Source organism: Oncorhynchus clarkii, chromosome 10 (genome assembly GCF_045791955.1).
Source record: "Oncorhynchus clarkii lewisi isolate Uvic-CL-2024 chromosome 10, UVic_Ocla_1.0, whole genome shotgun sequence".
In the NCBI taxonomy this organism is placed as follows: domain Eukaryota; kingdom Metazoa; phylum Chordata; class Actinopteri; order Salmoniformes; family Salmonidae; genus Oncorhynchus; species Oncorhynchus clarkii.
In genome coordinates, this window is record NC_092156.1 from 12,822,322 (window position 1) to 12,844,167 (window position 21,846).

A 21,846-nucleotide genomic window follows, 5' to 3' on the forward strand; every position below is an offset into this window, starting at 1 on the left:
ACCGCCTGAACCTTCAAAATGACATCCTTGGTCTGTACTGACTCTTGACAATGTATTTTTCCCCTTCAGGATCACCACTACAGCAGCTTGTATGATGGACCTGAGACGATATCCGCTGGACGAACAAAACTGCACACTGGAGATAGAGAGCTGTGAGTATCTATCTTTCTCGCTTTCATTTTAACTCAATTACATTTCATTTGATCTATCTTCCTCACTTTAAATTCAACTCAATTACATTTCATTTGATCTATCTTTCTCGCTTTCAATTCAACTCAATTACATTTCATTTGATCTATCTTCCTCACTTTAAATTCAACTCAATTACATTTCAGTTGATCTATCTTTCTCGCTTTCAATTCAATTCAACTCACTTCAATTTTATTTGAATTGATATGAATTGGAAACAACCTGTGCCAAACCAATGGTTTGTACTAGTACTGTATGTATAAGGAATCCACAAAGTTGAAGACACAACTTCAAGTCAGTTACTAGAACACAATAATATCTCAAGCATTGAAAACTACTCATGGACATGTACAGTAAATTAATCCTCATGAGGGGAAATGAATAGTGTTTCCTGTCAGTAGATTTGTCAGTGAAACCTAAAGCACCCAATTCAAGAATACTATGTCGCATCACTTCATAAATTCAGGGTATTAAGATATGTACAGATATTAAGACAAAAGGCTGCCAAGGTCTACTTTATATGCTGCTTTTTGAAAGGTGTACTCCTTTCTCAACAGCTTGGTAAATGCTTTAAGGGCTTTCATTAACCTTTAAGGGGCAGTGCAGTTAAAAACTTGTTTCATATTTTGATGACATTTTCGCACTATGAGGTCGAAATAACACTGGAATTATGAAAATGATAATAATGCCCTTTTGTGTAAGAGCTGTTTGAAATAAATGCCTGGAATTTCAGCCTGTTCAGGTGGCATGGAACCTTTGGCCTACATCACGACATCACTATGTGATCTGATTACAAAAGACAAATGACTGTGCATCTGGGTAAAGGGGTGGGCTCTAGACCATCCTATCAGCCAATCTGTATATGTAAATATCTCAGGGAAATTAACAAGAACAAATACTTTGGAGTTATCTTCATTAAATAAACACAGTGTTTTATTAGACATACAGTGATTTAAAAATACAATTACAAAGACTGCATGGGGCTTTAACATCTAATTTAGTCATTGACATTAACATTAATCACTTGAATAAATCTAAATAGAAAACAAATGTTTCAATAAAAAATATCCGTTATCATCTTCTCCTCTTCAATGAATCTACAATTTGAGAGGTCACGCAACACAAAAGCATGAGGTAACAGCACTACGTTTGCATTATCCTAATATGTTCACCATCATCTTGACAGAACCCAAGAACATTGTGCAACCATTGTGAACACAAATGGCCTAGTCAAATCTAATTGTGACCTGTTTTGACTTTGTCAGGTATAGATTTTGGGGAGGCAAACGTTAGTTCCAGTGTGATCCTGGACATGGCTCAGTGACTGAAGGCATTACAGCCAGGGACAGAGAGCCTCACAGGACACTTAGTTATTCAACATTGAGCTCTATAACACATAGCTTTCCCCTTCATTTTAGTGGCTGACTTATTGCCGGGCACAACAGTGACAGTGTGAAGCGAATATGTAATGCATCTCTCCCTGATAAAGTTTTTTAAAAACACCTGAGGCCTCTCCTGTTTCATCTGTGCTGCTGGATTCGGAGTTTGTGAAGCTGCAATGTGACGTGGGCTCTGGCTCTGTAGACCCGACACCTTTGTGATCTGATGTGCTGCTTTTCCAACTTGGCAGCCGTCCTGGTCTATCTTGTCTTGATTCCCCTCTTCTCTTTCTCTTTATCTCCCCCCATATTCCTCTTTATCTCTCCCCATATTCCTCTTTATCTCCCCCCATATTCCTCTTTATCTCTCCCCATATTCCTCTTTATCTCCCCCATATTTCTCTCTCTCTCTCTCTCTCTCTCTCTCTCTCTCTCTGGTGTTTTTTCTAGGGAGCATGACAGGTTGATTGCACCTATCTCCCTTAACCAGCTTTGACAGTAGAAGCAGAACTTTCAAGTGTTTTTTATTTTATGTCAGATTTTCATCAAATTCAAATTAGTTGTGTAATTGTTTTGGACTAAAACTAAATAGCTGAACCTGATTTAATTAGCATCCTTTAAATGCAGAATATGACGTTTTCCAGGAAAGGTTATTGTTGCCGCATCGTGCTGCAAACAAAACCCCACCATTTATTATAATTATTAAATTACCATACAAAGAAGCATTGATATAACATGAATCATAATGTTCTTGTTTTGTAACTTGTAAAGGTCTGCTGCCTATTGAATAAAACAGAATAGGAGGGAAGAAACATACTCAAAGGGCATGTTGTAAATCCCAATTAAAAGTCCCCTAGGAAGTGGGTGTTGAAATGTGAAATGAGATGCTGATGAAGTAGTATTTTATAATTCAGGCTTTAAAATGACTCTTGAAAGTTGTAATAGTAGAATGGACTAGAAATGGGGTAGTGCATCATCAGTCACTCTTGTCACGTTAGTCCTTGCATACCTTAGAGACCTACAGTATTTCTAACTTGTCGGAAATGTCCAGATAAACTAGCCCATGTCAGTTTTTTAGTCCGTAGATTTTGTTGTAATTTTTTTGTCCCTCAAATATCACACGAATACACTTTAGATGTATAGAATGAGCTTTAAAACTGCAACATTTTCTTTGCATCCCATGACAAAATGTGTAAAATTGCAGGAAATGATCTTTAAACCTGCAAAATGTTCTCCACCAACAAGAGGGGTGTGAACAGTTTGTGTCATGAACAGTGCTTGTGCCCATAGAAATGGACTTGGCCAAGGGGGCATGGGGCGAGCGGTATGTTCCCCAATGCTGTAAGGGGGGCCCTAGTGAAAAAGTGTGGGAATCCTTGCTCTATACCAGGGCACCAAGGAATAAAATAAATATAGTCAAACGTTTCCATTTTTGTCATTTAGCAGACACTGTCATCCAGAGCAACTTACAGTTAGTGTGTTCATAAGAAAGCTCGGTGGGACAACCACATATCACAGGCATAGAAAGTACATTTTTCCCAATAACATAGTTATCAGTAAAGTCAGAGCTAGAGGGAGGGGGGGCTGGTTAAGTGTTTATTTTTCATTTTTATATGAGGTGAAACAGTCCTTTATCTTAGTGCCAATAAGGCTGCTGAATAACAATCACTAGCAGGTCCAGTGGGCTGGCCTACACTTGTGACAATGTAGTTGACAATGTTCTGATGTGTATAATGTGTTTAGTAGTGTACCATTGAATCACCTACTGTAAGAATCACACTGGTTGTATTTATTGTACACAGAGCTGCAAACACCATGTCCCCATGGGGATAATAACGTTATTGTCTTGTCTGTTTTAGGCATGCATGTGTTTGGAATATAGTCTTTCAGCTCCATGTAGATGTGTATTTTTCTTTATCCCTGTCAGAGCTGATGTGTTGCTAGTTCAGACACCTTCTGACTATATCACAAAGTGTCAGATGAAAGCCTTGTCAGGTTCAGAAGGAAGGAGGGAAGAGAGGATAAAGCCTCAGAAAGTTTGGCAGGATAAAAGGAGTCCCCTAGATAGAGTATAAGCTTACAAGCAAAAATAACTATTCAACACTTCTGTGTAAATGACTTTAATCATTAGTGTGAGCACTTAATATGCACGATACAATTAGTGTGATGCAGTTATTTAGTCTCCCCTTCTATAAATTGTTCCAGTTATAAGCCCCTCTGTCTTCATACTAATTTGGTTGTAATGAAATACATCTTTTGAGCGGACTTGTTCCCTCCTGGGAATAGGAGTGTGATGAGATGAGACTTGTGCCCTCAAGGTGGACAGTGGAAGCAGTTATTTTAGATAGTCTGTCTCTCCTCTATGTGGCTCATTGCTGGGCAGGGACACTAATGTGTCATTTAAGGGAAATGCCTTTTTCATGAAATCATGTGTTAAGTGACTTTTGTTGTCTAACTGCTGTTTTTACGTCAACACAACAACACAGTATGTCTAGCAGAGTGGCCGTGTGTGGCTACTTTATATTAAAGAACAACTGACCCATGTCACTGCACAGTGCTGGGTGACTTTCAGCAATATTGCATGAGGGTTAGTTTATGACCTTAAAAAACACCTCCTGTCAAGCTACATTTGTTGTGTTGTTTCTTCCCAGCTTCTCTATAATGTTTGCAAATCTGGGCTGTAGTACAATAGGCCACATAACCTATATCTAGGAAATGAAAACCTTGGACTGCATTATTCAACAATGTCAAACTCAAAATGTTATAGTAGTTATGTAGTATAGTACATGCTCATGAATTTCACACGCACCCAGTATTTCATTAGTAAAGCATACTGTATGGACTAGTCCACTGTATAAATCGTGCTGCCAGATGTATAGAGTATACTTAATTCACACCTTCTGTAATACACTCAGCAAAAAAATAAACAGCCTTTTTTTTTACGATGTTGTCACAATGAAACTCTCATCTAAACTCAAAATTCCACCAAGTAATAGTTACATTTTCTGCACCAGCAGTGCACAACGTATGGAGCGTCACTGCTATCAGATCCTATTTTAGAAACTACAAATGTCCTCTGGGGTCTGAACAGTTTGTACACTGGAGTTTTTTCTGCGCCTTAGATCTTCCCATCACAGCTCCTGCAGGTTTGCCAACCAGCTGAACTGAAGACAGCTCGCTGCGCGCTGTCGGACTTTAGAGACACTTTTAATTGGACACCAGGAATACGATTAAAGTAACTTTGAACCTTGGGTATCAAACATTAATTTTTAGTTATATTTTAGAGGAACCTCTCAAGCACATGTAGGGGAAAAAGCGTCAGTTGTTTGAGACTCTGACTTTTCCTGTGCTCTCTCCAGTTAAATTTGAAAAGAGCAGCAGACCTTCCCATGCATTAAGTCTGAAACTTGGCTCTTAAATCACCCAGTGTAGCCCTTTGATGGCATTTCTGAGACTCTCTCTGACTCAATGTATACTTTACAGACTTCAATTAGGCTTGGCCTCTGCTTTTGGTTTACTTTTCATTTAAGTTTGATGATGGTGTATTCATGTATAAACCAAGGGATGTGTGTAACTCCTAGCATAAAGTAAGTTTTAATTTGTTGGAGGCCACAGGTTTCCCATGTATCCTAACTGGAAATCCATCTGTGTAACTCGATAGGAATATATTATTTACACAGTTTCCAAGTGAAGCGCACCTCTCAAGTTAGTATTTGGCCCTAAGAGAGCAAACCTCCAGGATTCACTTGTCAATTTTCTCAAATTCAACACAATCTAACACTCAATTCGTGCAAATATGTACAAAAAGTATTTCAGCAGATTTTGTGTGTTTTTGGTGTGACTTAATTCATAGGAACATACGTTTTGGAGAGACAATCTTCGGAACAATCTTTTGAAAGTTATTAGAACAATGGTGTTCTACACTGCCTTTTTTGTGTCCCACATTTATTCATATAAAAAACAAACGTGTTAACAACCTAATATTGTTAATCCACCAGGTTGTCACCGAATATAATTATAATATAATAGTAGCCTTACATTTTTTTGTATTTTATTAATGCCAATACTGTTTTCTATGCTTGTTTTCACTTACTACTTTGGGATACTGGTGCACTTATAGTCAGAAAGGCCCATTTTTCATGTAGGCAACAATAGGCCTACACCATTTTCTTCATAACGCATTTCATATTTCATGGAGCCTACATTACAACATTTTCTTCATAATGCATTTAATACAAGGCAATGATACATTTTATAAGGGTTGCCAGATTTGTTTTGTTGGTATTGATGAAGGTAGTTTATTGGGGAATGAGGATGCATTTTTATGATGGGAAATTATAATACACACCATAATACACAAACACTTACACACATATACACACACTCAATTTGTTTGTTCTCATACTATAGCCAACTCTTTTGTATTAATTATTTTTAATAAAATATGTGTTATGTATTCATTATCTTTAACTGGTTAAATGTTTGTAGTTTGCATGTTTCAGTACTGATTAGCATGGTTAAATAGTCATAAATCTCTGATTAATTTAGCTTTTGGTATATTTGGCATTTTTATACATATTCTGTATTTCCACTGAAGAAAGCAATAATTAATCAACACACTATTGTAAATAAATGGACACTACCTGTTATAAAATGGAAATTGCTCTCCGTAAATAAATGGTGGGACATGTTCAGTCTGAAACCATGTGTTTTACAGCCCTGTAAAAACAATACAAGTTATATCACCTTAAAAATGGTTTATTTACAACCTATGGGGTATAAGATATTGGTAATAGTGGCATGGGAGAGTGTGAAATTAATGAAATACCCTAAACCTAAGCTATGTTCAATGTCAGCAGCAATTTCCAATGAGACATGCTCAGTCTGAAGCCATTTGCGACCAAGCTTTAACTTCCAGACTGATGTCTTGAGATGTTGTATCAATATTTCCACATAATTTTCCTCCCTCATGATGCCATCTATTTTGTGAAGTTCGCCAGTCCCTCCTGCAGCAAAGCACCACCACAACATGATGCTGCCACCACCATGCTTCACGGTTGGGATGGTGTTCTCCGGCTTGCAAGCCTCCCCCTTTTTCCTCCAAACATTACGATGGTCATTATGGCCAAACAGTTATTTTATTTTTGTTCATCAGACCAGAGGACATTTCTCCAAAAAGTACGATCTTTGTCCCCATGTGCAGTTGCAAAACATAGTCTGGCTTTTTTATGGCGGTTTTGGTAGCAGTGGCTTCTTCCTTGCTGAGTGGCCTTTCAGCTCATGTCAATATAGGACTTGTTTTACTGTGGATATAGATACTTTTGTACCTGTTTTCTCCAGCATCTTCACAAGGTCCTTTGCTGTTTTTCTCGGATTGATTTGCACTTTTCGCACCAAAGTACATTCATCTCTAGGAGACAGAACACGTGTCCTTCTTGAGCGGTATGATGGCTGCGTGGTCCCATGGTGTTTATACTTGCTTACTATTGTTTGTACAGATAAACGTGGTACCTTCAGGCGTTTGGAAATTGCTCCAAAGGATGAACCAGACTTGTGTCTACAATTTATTTCTGAGGTCTTGGCTGATTTCTTTTGATAATCCCATGATGTCAAGCAAAGAGGCACTGAGTTTGAAGGTAGGCCTTGAAATACATTCACAGGTACACCTCCAATTTACTCAAATGATGTCAGTTAGCCTATCAGCAGCTTCTGAAGCCATGACATCATTTTCTAGAATTTCCCAAGCTGTTTAAAGGCACAGTCAACTTAGTGTATGTAAACTTCTGACGCAGTGGAATTGTGATACAAGTTAAATAATATGTCTGTAAACAATTGTTGGAAAAATGACTTGTAGATGTCCTAACCGACTTGACTAGTTTGTTAACCACACATTTGTGGAGTGGTTAAAAAACAAGTTTTAATGACTCCAACCTAAGTGTATGTAAACTTCCGACTTCAACTGTATACGTGCCCTTTGTTCACTATGGTTTTGTCGATTATTGTTCAAATCAAAGTGTATTTGTCATGTGCGCTGAATCCAACAGGTGTAATGTCCGGAGTGTAGTGGAGGAAGGGGTCAGACACAGGAGACAGAGAGTTCAGAGTAGGCACGTCTTTAATACACCGACCAGGTGGGGAACTAAACTGTATCCAAAAAACAGCTCACGTACACGAAACAGCCGTGACAAACATGCGTGCACGACAAGTACACATAGAACAATCCCGCACAAAGAGCAAGGGCCGGCTGGCTAATAAAGCCCAACTAATAACCAAATAACAAGGAGGGGGAGGAAAAAATCAGTGGCAGCTAGTAGGCCGGTGACGACGACCCCCGAGCGCCACCCGAACGGGAATGGGAGCCACCTTCGGTAGGATTCGTGACAACAGGTGTGGACCTTAAAGTGAAATACTTACTTACAGGCTCTAACCAATAGTGCAAAAAAGGTATTAGGTGAACAATAGGTAGGTAAAGAAATAAAACAACAGTAAAAAGACAGGCTATATACAGTAGAGAGGCTTTAAAAGTAGCGAGGCTACATACAGACACCAGTTAGTCAAGCTGATTGAGGTAGTATGTACATGTAGATATGGTTAAATATGCTATGCTTGTATGATAAACAGAGGGTAGCAGCAGAGTAAAAAGAGGGGTTGGGGGGGACACACAATACAAATAGTCCGGGTAGCCATTTGATTACCTGTTCAGGAGTCTTATGGCTTGGGGGTAAAAACTGTTGAGAGGCCTTTTTGTCCTAGACTTGGCACTTCGGTACCGCTTGCCATGTGGTAGTAGAGAGAACAGTCTATGACTTGGGTGGCTGGGGTCTTTGACAATTGTTAGGGCATTCATCTGACACCGCCTGGTGTAGAGGTCCTGGATGGCAGGCAGCTTAGCCCCAGTGATGTACTGGGCCGTATACACTACCCTCTGTAGTGCCTTGCAGTCAGAGACCAAGCAATTGCCTTACCAGGCAGTGACGCAACCAGTGCTCTCAATGTTGCAGCTGTAGAACCTTTTGAGGATCTCAGGACCCATGCCAAATCTTTTTAGTTTCCTGAGGGGGTCGTGCACTCTTCACGACTGTCTTGGTGTGTTTGGACCATTCTAGTTTGTTGTTGATGTGGACACCAAGGAACTTGAAGCTCTCAACCTGCTCCACTACAGCCCCGTCGATGAGAATGGGGGCGTGCTCGATCCTCCTTTTCCTGTAGTCCACAATCATCTCCTTAGTCTTGGTTACGTTGAGAGATAGGTTGTTATTCTGGCACCACCCAGCCAGGTCTCTGACCTCCCATAGGCTGTCTCGTTGTTGTCGGTGATCAGGCCTACTGTTATGTCGTCTGCAAACTTAATGATGGTGTTGGAGTCGTGCCTGGCCATGCAGTCGTGGGTGAACAGGGTGTACAGGAGGGGACTGAGCACGCACCCCTGGGGAGCTTCAGTGTTGAGGATCAGTGTGGGAGATGTGTTGCTACCTACCCTCACCATCTGGGGGCGGCCTGTCAGAAAGTCCAGGATCCAGCTGCAGAAGAAGGTGTTTAGTCCCAGGATCCTTAGCTTAGTGATAAGCTTTGAGGGTACTATGGTGTTGAACGCTGAGCTGTAGTCAATGAATAGCATTCTCACATAAGTGTTCCTTTTGTCCAGGTGGGAAAGGGCAGTGTGGAGTGCAATAGAGATTGCATCTTCTGTGGATCTGTTTGGGCAGAATGCAAATTTGAGTGGGTCTAAGGTTTCTGGGATAATGGTGTTGATGTGAGCCATTACCAACCTTTCAAAGCACTTCATGGCTACGGATCTGAGTGCCACGGGTCTGTAGTTATTTAGGCGTTTTGCCTTTGTGGTCATGGGCACAGGGACTATGGTGGTCTGCTTGAAACATGTTGGTATTACAGATTCAATCAGGGACATGTTGAAAATGTCAGTGAAGACACCTGCCAGTTGGTCAGCACATGCCCGGAGCACACATCCTGGTAATCCGTCTGGCCCCGCAGCCTTGTGTATGTTGACCTGTTTAAAGGTCTTACTCACATTGGCTACGGAGAGCGTGATCACACAGTCGTCCGGAACAACTGATGCTCTCATGCATGCCTCAGTGTTGCTTGCCTCGAAGCGAGCACAGAAATGATTTAGCTCGTCTGGTAGTATCGTGTCACTGGGCAGCTCGCGGCTGTGCTTCACTTTGTAGTCTGTAATAGTTTGCTAGCCCTGCCACCCAAGACGAGCGTTGTGTAGTATGATTCAATCTTAGCCCAGTATTGAAGCTTTGCCTGTTTGATGGTTCGTCGCAGGGCATAGCAGGATTTCTTGTAAGCTTCCGGGTTAGTTTCCCGCACCATGAAAGCGGCAGCTCTACCCTTTAGCTCAGTGCGAATGTTGCCTGTAATCCATGACTTCTGGTTGGAGTATGTACGTACAGTCTAGAGGTCAACCGATTACGATTTTTCAACGCCGTTACCGATACCGATTATTGGAGGACCAAAAAAGCAGATACCGATTAATCGGACTATTTTTATTTATCTATTTGTAATAATGACAATTACAACAATATTGAATAAACACTTACTTTAACTTAATATCATACATCAATAAAAATCCATTTAGCCTCATAAATAATGAAACATGTTCAATTAGCTTTAAATAATGCAAAAACAAAGTGTTGGAGAAGTGAAAGTGCAATATGTGCCATGTAAAAAAGCTTGAGTTTGAGTTCCTGGTTCAGAACATGAGAACATTTGAAAGTTGGTGGTTCCTTTTAACATGAGACTTCAATATTCCAAGGTTTGAGATTTTAGGTTGTAGTTAATATAGTATTTATAGGACTATTTATCTCTATACCATTTGTATTTCATATACCTTTGACTATTGGATGTTCTTATAGGAACTATAGTATTGCCAGTGTAACAGTATAGCTTCCGTCCCTCTCCTCGCCCCTACCTGGGCTCGAGCCAGGAACACATCGACAACAGCCACACTCGAAGCAGCGTTACCCATGCAGAGCAAGGGTAATAACTACTCCAAGTCTCAGAGCGAGTGACGTTTGAAACGCTATTAGTGCACACCCAGCTAACTAGCTAGCCATTTCACATCAGTTACACCAGCCATTAGGCTGATAGGCTTGAAGTCATAAACAGCGTTGTGCTTGCGAAGAGCTGCTGGAAATGAAATAATGCTTACGAGCCTGATGCTGCCTACCATCGCTCAGTCAGACTGCTCTATCAAATCATAGACTTAATTATAACATAATAACACACAGAAATATGATTCTTTGGTCATTAATATGGTCGAATCCGGAAACTATCATTTCGAAAACAAAACATTTATTATTTCAGTGAAATACGGAACCGTTCAGTATTTTATCTAACGGGTGGCATCCCTAAGTCTAAATATTCTTGTTACATTGCACAACCTTCAATGTTATGTCATAATTACGTAAAATTCTGGCAAATTAGTTCGCAATGAGCCAGGCTGCCCAAACTGTTGCATATACCTGACTCTGCGTGCAATGAACGCAAGAGAAATGACACAATTTCACCTGATTAATATTGCCTGCTAACCTGCATTTCTTTTAGTAAAATATGCAGGTTTAAAAATATATACTTCTGTGTATTGATTTTAAGAAAGGCATTGGTTTTTATGGTTAAGTACAGTCGTCCAACGATTGTGCTTTTTTCACAAATGCGCTTTTATTAAATCATCCCCCAGCGATGCATCGATTATATGCAACGCAGAACACGCTAGATGAACGAGTAATATCATCAACCATGTGTAGTTATAACTAGTGATTATGATTGATTGTTTTTTATGAGATAAGTTTAATGCTAGCTAGCAACTTACCTTGGCTTCTACTGCATTCGCGTAACAGGCAGGCTCCTCGTGGAGTGCAATGAGAGGCAGGTGGTTAGAGCGTTGGACTAGTTAACTGTAAGGCTGCAAGATTGGATCACCACAGCTGACAAAGTGAAAATATGTCATTCTGCCGCTGAACAAGGCAGTTAACCCACAGTTCCTAGGCCGTCATTGAAAATAAGAATGTGTTCTTAACTGACTTGCCTAGTTAAATAAAGGTATAAAAAAATCGGCAACATCGGCGCCCAAAAATACCAATTTCCGATTGTTATGAAAACTTGAAATCGGCCCTAATTAATCGGCCATTCTGATTAATCGGTCGACCTCTAGTACAGTCACTGTGGGGACGACGTCCTCGATGCACTTATTGATAAAGCCAGTGACTGATGTGGTGTACTCCTCAATGCCATCGGTAGAATCCCGGAACATGTTCCAGTCTGTGATAGTAAAACATTCCTGTAGTTTAGCATCTGCTTCATCTGACCACTTTTTTATAGACAGAGTCACTGGTGCTTTTTGCTGTAATTTTTGCTTGTAAGCAGGAATGTTACTATATCCGTTGGTGCGTATGAGTACCTGTGCTGTATATTTTGGGCTTTCATGCCTTTGTGGATTGCGCAGATGATTGCGGGTCTCGTCCCATGTGTTAATCATTGTGCACTTGTGTTATTTATTCGAGGTACTCCTCGCTTTTTTGTTTGGGTTTCAACCCTTTGTTTTTGTTATGGGGTTTGTTTGGTCTTCATCCCTGTGCCTTTACACAGCACACCATAATTTGGGGCTGAATAAAAAGCCCTATCACGCATTCCTGCACCTGTCTTCCGAATCATTTATACCAACGTACAGACAAATATGGCTTTTAACTCCAATCTGGCAACCCTCATAAAATCCGACATTGCACCAGTATCCCAAAATATTGAGGAAAAACAAGCATAGGAGAGCATTGGCATTAAAAAAAAACGTTAAAAACTTAAGGATACTATTATATTATAAGTATTTCGGTGACAACCTGGTTGATTAACAGTATTGTGATGTTAACATGTTTTTGTTTTTATATAGATAAATGTGGGACACAAAAAAGGCAGTGTAGAACACCATTGTCCATCATGCATTGCTCCAATAACTTTCAAATGATTGTTCCGAAGTTTGCCCCCCAAAAATGACTTTTCCTATGAATGAAGTCACACAAAAAATGTGTATTTTCCTAAGGTTTAAGTAGGAGAAAAATGTGTGTATTTTCACATGAGTTAAGCCACACAAAAACGCACAATGTCTGTTGAAATACTTTCTGTACATATTTAGTGTGAGATTGTGTTGTTCAATTCTAATCCAGTCAGCTCCAGTCAGAGACATATTTGAATGTCTGGTTTCAGCCCAAATGTTGTTTGAAGTCAAGTTACAGTATATTATGATGAGTGAAGTCTCCCACCACACTCCTTAAAAGGTATCCCTTAGCAAAATAAAACAAATCAATTCTGAATTTATTTTATTAGCTTTATAACATGCCTCTAGTCAGATGGGCCTATTATGCTACCTCTAACAATGTTATCAAGATACATTTGATGTATTTTTACTGACAAAGCTCCCAAGCCCGTGAGTCTATGTGAAGATACTTTGTGTTAGCTTAGCATAGCCATCTATCCTTTAAGACAGGGGTGGGCAATTCCAGTCCTCGAGGGCCTGATTGGTGTCACAGTTTTGCCCCAGCTAACACACCTGACTCCAATAATCACCTAATCATGATCTTCAGAATGAAGATCTTTAGAATGCAATTTGATTAATCAGCTGTGTTTGGTAGGGATAGGGAAGAAGTGTGACACCAATCAGGCCCTCGAGGACTGGAGTTGCCCATCCCTGCCTTAAGAGTTCAAATTAAAGTCAACCAGGGACAAGGGAGACCCAGCCTATGTAGAAAGGCAGGGCGTTTTCTCCTCAGTCCTCTTCTCACTTTCTCCTCTCTCCCTCCTTCCTTCCAGTTCTTGTGCATCACTGATTCTGCAAGGGGATCCAATCAAGCCAAATGCAGTGATGAAAAAGCTATGACAGCAAATGGAGGCAAAATATAATTTGCAAAGTCGGGCTCAATAGAGTTAAGTGGATCAGAGAAGCCCAACCAACCAAGCAGCGACTTGATATCGCCATCTCTATAGCAGGGGTTGGAAGGATGTTTATCGTGTAGGCTCTATAATAATAATGCATTGGTTATTGCAAATTAACTTTGATTTCAGAATTGCAAACTGCGTATTGACTTGTATATACTGTATTACCTAACTTAACGATCTATCACAAAAAACAAATAGCTCTTAACAGCCTCTTCGAAATAGCTTCAATGAAACACATACTGTACCATCATGATGTTGTGTCTGACTATGATTCAATTATTTGACATGCTATTCTATCAAATCCATGACCTAACGTTTAATTGATTTCGTGATTGAATTAAATAATGTAACAATTAAACCATTAATAGAGAGGTTATCTCCCAAATCCACTCTCTTAAAGATCTGAAGATCTTTTATATCAATAGTAGTCCATTATTAATCGTCACCTCAATCAGTCTCATTCTGATTGTCGTAAGTACTTGGTTATCTACACGAACCCTTGATAATAAATTTAATCAGCAACACACAAATTGGCTTAATTATTTATTTACTAAATACCTAAATAATCACACAGGATAACATATATGTACACAGGATAGATCACACATCGATTACTAATCATGTTATGAAAAGCCCCTAGTAGGCTAACCCGATATGACAGCTGGTTACACAAAGGAAGGGGGTTGGGTTTGAATGAAATAGTGGGAAGACTGAGTGACAAAGGGATTGGGTCTATCAGACCTTGAGAAGCTATGCTACCGTAAATACAGAATGTTATGCATTCTAATAACTGCCCATTCAGAAAAGGAAAATGCAAGACATATATATTTACTCTGAGCTGAACTTTGATAGATGGTCCTTTCCTAGGCCACGTACGTTTACAGCTGCAGCTGATAAGTCGACGTCTAGGATGTATCACTTCTTTAGTGAATAATAGTTCAAAGTTCATACCAAGTTGACATAATCAGCTCGTGCTGTATTCTGGCTGGTCTAGTCGAAGTTCACCATTCCAGTGTGGTGATCGTCACCTCCACGTTGAAATTCGCCCTTTTAAATGTTAGGACAGCAGTCCTAACATTTCTGGAACTCAATGTTAATTTCGTTTGGTTGTAGTTGAAATGAGCCCTTTTAAACATATGGACACCAGTCCTCACGTCATCGGGAACTAAGTTTGACTTCTGTCAAAGGGATTTTGTACTGAGGGAGAGAAGGGCGTGTTTCATAGTTCTCAACCACTGTCTGTTCACTTGGGCATGGCCACTGAGTGGGCCTACGTTTTACTAAGAAACAATTATCTTATTTAAGAGGCTGAAATTACAATATTTTCACAAATAGTTTTATATTTAAACATTTAAATAGCCTAACAGTTCAATGTGAATTTGATAACTAGAATGTGTAGACTTTCCAAGATACAATTTATGTCGTCCTATCATCAGATATAATGCCCCAGACAACAGCTGATCTGACATCATATTCTTTAAGTACCAACGGACACTTTCAACTCGTTGAGAAAGGGAAATATTGATCCATTCCCCAACCTTTTGATGTTACCATACTCTCTCTATGAGGGCTTTCCAAGAGTCCATTCTGTAGAGTGGGTGAGGGTGAGAGGTGAGAGGACAGAGGAAGAAAAAGGGAAGGCCTGCGTGGGACTAATCAATGAGAGTTCCTGAATAGTCCTGTCAAATATCACTCAGCCCTGAGGTCCACCCGCACGTGCACACCACACGCACCACGCTCTCACACATACATATGCATGTGAATAGATACACACACATGCATGCACACAAACATACACACATGCAGGCATGCAGACACACAGTCACACAAATACACACACACAAATTCATAAACACACACACGCACATTTTGATTACCAGTCATTATGAGGAGGAAGCGTTTTGTTTGATTAGGAGAGAGACAAGAGAGAAACACCTTATTTATTTCTCATTCATTAATCTGCGATTTGGAGTGTTGCAGAACCCTCCATCTCTGTCTCTTGTCTCTGTTATAATGCATGCACATAGTTCCCTGGAGTCAGCCGAATTGACCACTAGATTATGAAGTGGATTATGCAAGGACCAGTTTCATTCTCTGATGGAGAAAAACAAATCATTGGAAATTTATAAGCTCAATAGCTCACCCGGGCGGCAGGGTAGCCTAGTGGTTAGAGCGTTGGACTAGTAACCGGAAGGTTGCAAGTTCAAACCCCCGAGCTGACATGGTACAAGTCTGTCGTTCTGCCCCTGAACAGGCAGTAACCCACTGTTCCTAGACAGTCATTGAAAATTAGAGTTTGTTCTTAACTGACTTGCCAAGTTAAATAAAGGTAAAGAGTCTGCTGGCTGGTAATTTCTGTATGAGTTTTAATTGAGTAAGCACTGAGGCATAGGAAATAACATTGTTTTATTTCTGTATTTATGCTCAGTTAAAAAATAAAAAAATCTCATTGTGGTCAAAAGTTGACTTCATATTGTGGTTGTTTTGTTTAAATCTTCTCTATTCTGTCTGCCACTCGGATCCGTGTGGCAGACATGTTAGGTTGACGCTACAGTATTTACAATGCTTCTGATTTAATCAACACAGTCTTTGTGTGCCTTATATGATGATTATTTGCCCACAATTGTATATGTTGAATTGAATAATCCTTGGAGACACATACACGTTCATTATATTTCTGACTGGCTGTGTGCCCTTGTGTTCTCCATAAAATGCCCTGCCTCCTCTCTCGTCCTCAGATGGGTACACCACTGATGACATAGAGTTCTACTGGCGAGGAGGTCATAACGCTGTGACGGGGGTGGAGAGAATAGAACTACCACAGTTCTCCATCGTGGACCACAAACTCATCTCTAAGAATGTCGTCTTCTCTACAGGTGATGTCTTATGCACCAACTGGCCCGTATATTAAGCTTCTCTCTCCCATTTACTCATCGTTATAGCTAAGTACAGATACAAAGGTTGCAGAGTAGACAAAAAAAGTGCTTCTGTTACAAGGTAATCCTTGGCCAGTTTCTGAGTAGGATGTCATGTCGTTTTCCAGAAAATGCCGTGTTACATCAGTCTAGCTGGTTTTCTGTAATGGCCCAAGCTGAGCTCGAGGCCCTCGCTGTGCAGTGCAGGGACCATGGGGCTGACTAAGGGCCTGGCTGGTAAATTGCATCCATTTATAGGTCAGTTAGATGTTCTGACATTGGGGCTCCTCTGACAATCTGGCACATGCATGCCGTTTCCAGGACATTACCCCCATAGGGGGAGAGCGAGGTTCTTATTAGGGTGGAAGAGTAATGTAGGGTTGCGAGAGAGAGGCAAAGGGTGACCCTGTGGTGGTTCCGGAATGGATGTGGGATGTTCCTGCTTTAGCCAAACTGGCACAGGCCCCACAGGCAATATGGAGGCCACCCCCTTCTCAGAAATGGAGCATGCTCATGACTTATTAAAACAATGTTTTTTATTGAATTATTTATTCATAATCTACATTATTTTTATTTTCATGAATTTGTTATGCAAGCAGGCAATAGGACAGTGGCAGTGTATGTAGAGGTTTGGGGAAATAACTTTATTGAATGGGAGCAGTACAATTACACAGAGTGAGTCAAACAATTACAGCTTGTCCTGTACCTTATGATGCTCATGTGTCCCTATGAACTGGTAAACCCAATGTTTTCTGATGCATAAAGAATGTATAGTAGTTACAGCTCATCCCTTTATATATGGGCTGTGACTGCACTGCTTAGGCATTGAGGATGGGGGATTACCATTTTCTACAGCAGCCTGCTGAGACCAGTAAGGGCTGACCCTCAGGTTACATGGAGAAGCACACATCAGCAGAAATGGTTGGCATTTATCAAATACCCCCCCCACCCCCTCCGCCAATGTTGTGGTGAAGACCAACAAATGCCCTTGTTGCTTTATTAACCAGACTGTAACCTTAGCACCCCCACTGTTTCATTAGTCCTTGAGGAAACCCTGCTTGCATCTCTATTTGCTGTGCGCCGCACACTAAACTCACTGAAAATCTTTAACTAACGGGAACGTCAAAACTAACTGTGAACTACTCACTGGAGATGTGTGCCGGAGGCGGTTTTATACCCACTCTGTAATGCATTCACATTCTCTTCCTCTTGCACCTTCTGTTTAGCTTTTCCTCAGCCCCTTATACCGTGGGTCCTTCTTGATGTCAGCTCTAACGGTCCCCCTCACCTGCCATTGTAGTAATAATACAACCTAACCTAAATACATCCCAATCCCAAAGGACCCAATATATGAGCGTGTTCAAGCAATGCTGCCATACAGCAGTCTGCTGGGTTTATTTCAAATAAAGCCTAGATAAGAAAAAATGTAGTGCTCTCCTAGGCAGGCAAAGAAGCCCTCTCTTCATACATTTAGAGATAGTCATAACCCTGATAATGCATGAGAACGCTGATGCCACAGAGTTAGACCCAGAACAAGTATTCTTTCTGTTGAGTATTTCCCCGACAGATATCTTGGAAATGACAACAGGTAGTGGGACCCTTCAGGCAGCCTTTGTCAGGCATACTGTAGGTTGTCAATCAAATTCTGTAGTGATAGCCTCTGGAGGCAAACAAAAAATAAAATAAAATGAAATGTTATTGGTCACATACACATGTTTAGCAAGTGTTATGGTATGACAAAATGCTTGTGTTTCTAGCTCCAACAGTGCAGTAATATCTAACAAGTAATATCTTACAATTTCACAACAATACACACAATTCACACACATCTAAGTAAAGGAATGGAATTAAGAATATATACATATATGGACGAGCAGTGTCAGAGTGGCATAGACTGGGATACAGTAGAATATAATAGAATACAGTATATACAAATGAGATCAGTAATGCAAAATATGTAAACATTATTAAAGTGACTAATGTTCCATTTATTTAGTGTCCAGTGATTTCAAGTCTGTGTATATAGGCAACAGCCTCTAATGTGCTAGTGATGGCTATTTAACAGTCTGATGGCCTTGTGATAGAAGCTGTTTTTCTGCCTCTCGGTTGCAGCTTTGATGCACCTTTACTGACCTCGCATTCTGGATGATAGCCGGGTGAACAGGCAGTGGCTCGGGTGGTTGTTGTTCTTCCTGTGACATCGGGTGCTGTACTACTACTACTGGTAGTACTACTACTACTACAACTACTGTGATTATTATTATTTGACCATGCTGGTCATTTATGAAGATTTGAACATCTTGGCCATGTTCTGTTAATCTCCACCCGGCACAGCCAGAAGAGGACTGGCCATCCCCTCATAGCCTGGTTCCTCTCTAGGTTTCTTCCTAGGTTTTGGCCTTTCTAGGGAGTTTTTCCTAGCCACCATGCTTCTACACCTGCATTGCTTTCTGTTTGGGGTTTTAGGCTGGGTTTCTGTACAACACTGATATATCAGCTAATGTAAGAAGGGCTATATAAATACATTTGATTTGATTTGATCTGTAGGTGTCCTGGAGGGCAGGTAGTTTGCCCCCGGTGATGAGTTGGGCAGACCGCACCCCCCTCTGGAGAGCCCTGCGGTTGCTGGCGGTGCAGTTGCCGTACCAGCCGGTGATATAGCCCGACAGGATGCTCTCAATTGTGCATCTGTAAAAGTTTGTAAAGGTTTTAGGTGCCAAGCCAAATTTCTTCAGCCTCCTGAGGTTGAAAAGGCGCTGTTGCGCCTTCTTCACCACACTGTATGTTTGTCAGTGATGTGTACGCTGAGGAACTTGAAGCTTTCCACCTTCTCCACTGTGGTCCCGTCGATGTGGAAATGGGGGTGGTCCCTCTGCTGTTTCCTGAAGTCCACGATCATCTACTTTGTTTTGTTGAGTGAGAGCTTATTGTCCTGGCACCATACTCTGAGCCCTCACCTTATCCCTGTAGGCTGTCTTGTTGTTGTTGGTAATCAAGCCTACTACTTTTGTGTCATCTGCAAACTTGATCTTTGAGTTGGAGGCGTCCGTGGTCACGCAGTCATTGGTGAACAGGGAGTACAGAAGGGGGCTGAGCACGCACCCTTGTGGGTCCCCAGTGTTGAGGATCAGCGAAGTAGAGGTGTTGTTTCCTACTTTGGAGGGTACTATGGTATTGAATGCCGAGCTATAGTCAGTGATCAGCATTCTTACATAGGTATTCCTCTTGTCCAAATGGGATAGGGCAGTGTGCAGTGCAATGGTGATTGTATCGTCTGTGGATCTATTGGGGCAGTAAGCAAATTGAAGTGGGTCTAGGGTATCATGTAAGGTAGAGGTGATATTATCCTTGACTAGTCTCTCAAAGCACTTCATGATGACAGAAGTGAGTGCTACGGGGTGATAGTCATTTAATTCAGTTCAGTTACCTTTGCTTTCTTGGGTACAGGAACAATGGTGGTCATCTTGAAGCATGTGGGGACAGCGGACTTGGATAGGGAGAGATTGAATGTGTCCGTAAACACACCAGCCAGCTGGTCTGCGCATGTACTGAGGACGCGGCTGGAGATGCCGTCTGGGCCGGCAGGGTTAACTGGCTTAAATGTCTTACTCACGTCGGCCATATATAAGTAGAGCCCACAGTCATGGTAGCAGGCCGCGTCGATGGCACTGTGTTATCCGCAAAGCGGGCGAAGATGGATTTTAGCTTGTCCGGAAGCAAGACGTTGGGGTTTGCGACTTGGTTGGTTTTCCTTTTGTAGTCCATGATTGTCTGTAGACCCTGCCACATACGTCTCATGTCTGAGCCATGGAATTGCGACTCCACTTTTTCTCTATACTGACGTTTTGCCTGTATGATTGTCTTACTGAGAGAATAACTACACTGTATGTATTCTGCCATATTCCCAGTCACCTCGCCATGGTTAAATGGGGTGGTTGGCGCTTTCAGTGTTGCACGAATGCTGCCATCTATCCATGGTTTCTGGTTAGGGTAGGTTTTAATAGTCACAGTGGGTACAACATCTCCTATACACTTCCTTATTAACTCAGTTACCATATCAGTATATTCGTCAATGTTATTCTCGGAGGCTACCCAGAACATATCCCAGTCCGGGTAAAAACAATCCTGAAGCGTGGATTCCAGTTGGTCAGACCAGCATTGAATAGTCCTTAGCACGGGTACTTCCTGTTTCAATTTCTGCCTATAGGAAGGGAGGAGCAAAATGGAGATTTGCTGAATGGAGGGCGGGGGAGGGCCTTGTAGGCATCCCGGAAGTTGGAGTAGCAGTGGTCGAATGTTTTAGCAGCGCGAGTACTACAGTTGAGGTGTTGATAGAACTTCGGCAGAGTTTTCATCAAATATGCTTTGTTAAAATCCCCAGCTACAATAAATACGGCCTCAGGATGTGTGGTTTCCAGTTTGCATAAAGTCCAGTGAAGTTCTTTGAGGGCCGTTGTGGTATCAGCTTGAGGGGGAATATACACGGCTGTGACTATAACCAAAGAGAATTCTCTTGGGAGGTAATATGGTCGCCATTTGATTGTGAGGTGTTCTTGGTCGGGTGAACAAAAGGACTTGAGTTCCTGTATGTTATCACAATCAAACCATGAGTAGTTAATCATGAAACATACACCCCCGCCCTTGTTCTTCCCGGAGAGATATTTATTCCTGTCTGCGATGAACTGAGAACCAAACGGGCTGTATGGGCGTAGACAGTATATCCTGAGAGAGCCATGTTTCTGTGAAACAGAGTGTGTTACAATCTTTGATGTCTCTCTGGAAGGTAATCCTCACCCTCAGCTAATGAACTTTATTATCTAGAGACTGAACATTAGCGAGTAATATACTCGGAAGTGGTGGGTGGTGTGTGCGCCTCCTGAGTCGGACTAGAAGTCCACTCCGGGTATCTCTTCTCCGCCGGTGATGTTTTGGATCAGCCTCAACAGGGAGTGGGACCCTTCAGGCAGCCTTTGTCAGGCATACTGTAGGTTGTCAACCATATACTGTAGTGATAGCCTCTGGAGGCAAACGTAAAGCAATGTAAAATCAATAGAAAGTTATTCTGCAACAAGCCCAACAGACACACCACCTGTATGTCAGGTATGTTAATCTTGTGTCGTCTTACGTTAACAACGTCTATATGTTGATCTTTCTCCCTGTAGGATCCTACCCCCGACTCTCCCTCAGCTTCAAGCTGAAGAGGAACATTGGCTACTTCATCCTGCAGACCTACATGCCCTCTATCCTGATCACCATCCTTTCCTGGGTCTCCTTCTGGATCAACTATGACGCTTCCGCTGCCAGAGTGGCTTTGGGTAGGGACTTGTGTGTCATGGATTTGTCATGTGACCAGTGACTAAGCTAATGAGAACCTTAGCCAAAGCAAACGTTTGAGGCATGGTTTCCTTAGCGGG

The 21,846-nt window shown here is 41.4% G+C and overlaps 1 protein-coding gene across 1 annotated transcript in view; it reads left to right on the plus strand.

The window, feature by feature from the left end:
- Positions 1-21,846, plus strand: part of LOC139419435 (gamma-aminobutyric acid receptor subunit beta-2-like) — an 80,517-nt gene that overhangs the window by 52,004 nt on the left and 6,667 nt on the right. Inside the window, exons 5-7 of the mRNA XM_071169383.1 lie at positions 70-152; positions 16,256-16,393; positions 21,595-21,747. Of these exons, the coding sequence (XP_071025484.1) occupies positions 70-152; positions 16,256-16,393; positions 21,595-21,747 (374 nt within the window). The remainder of the gene's footprint in view (positions 1-69; positions 153-16,255; positions 16,394-21,594; positions 21,748-21,846) is intronic.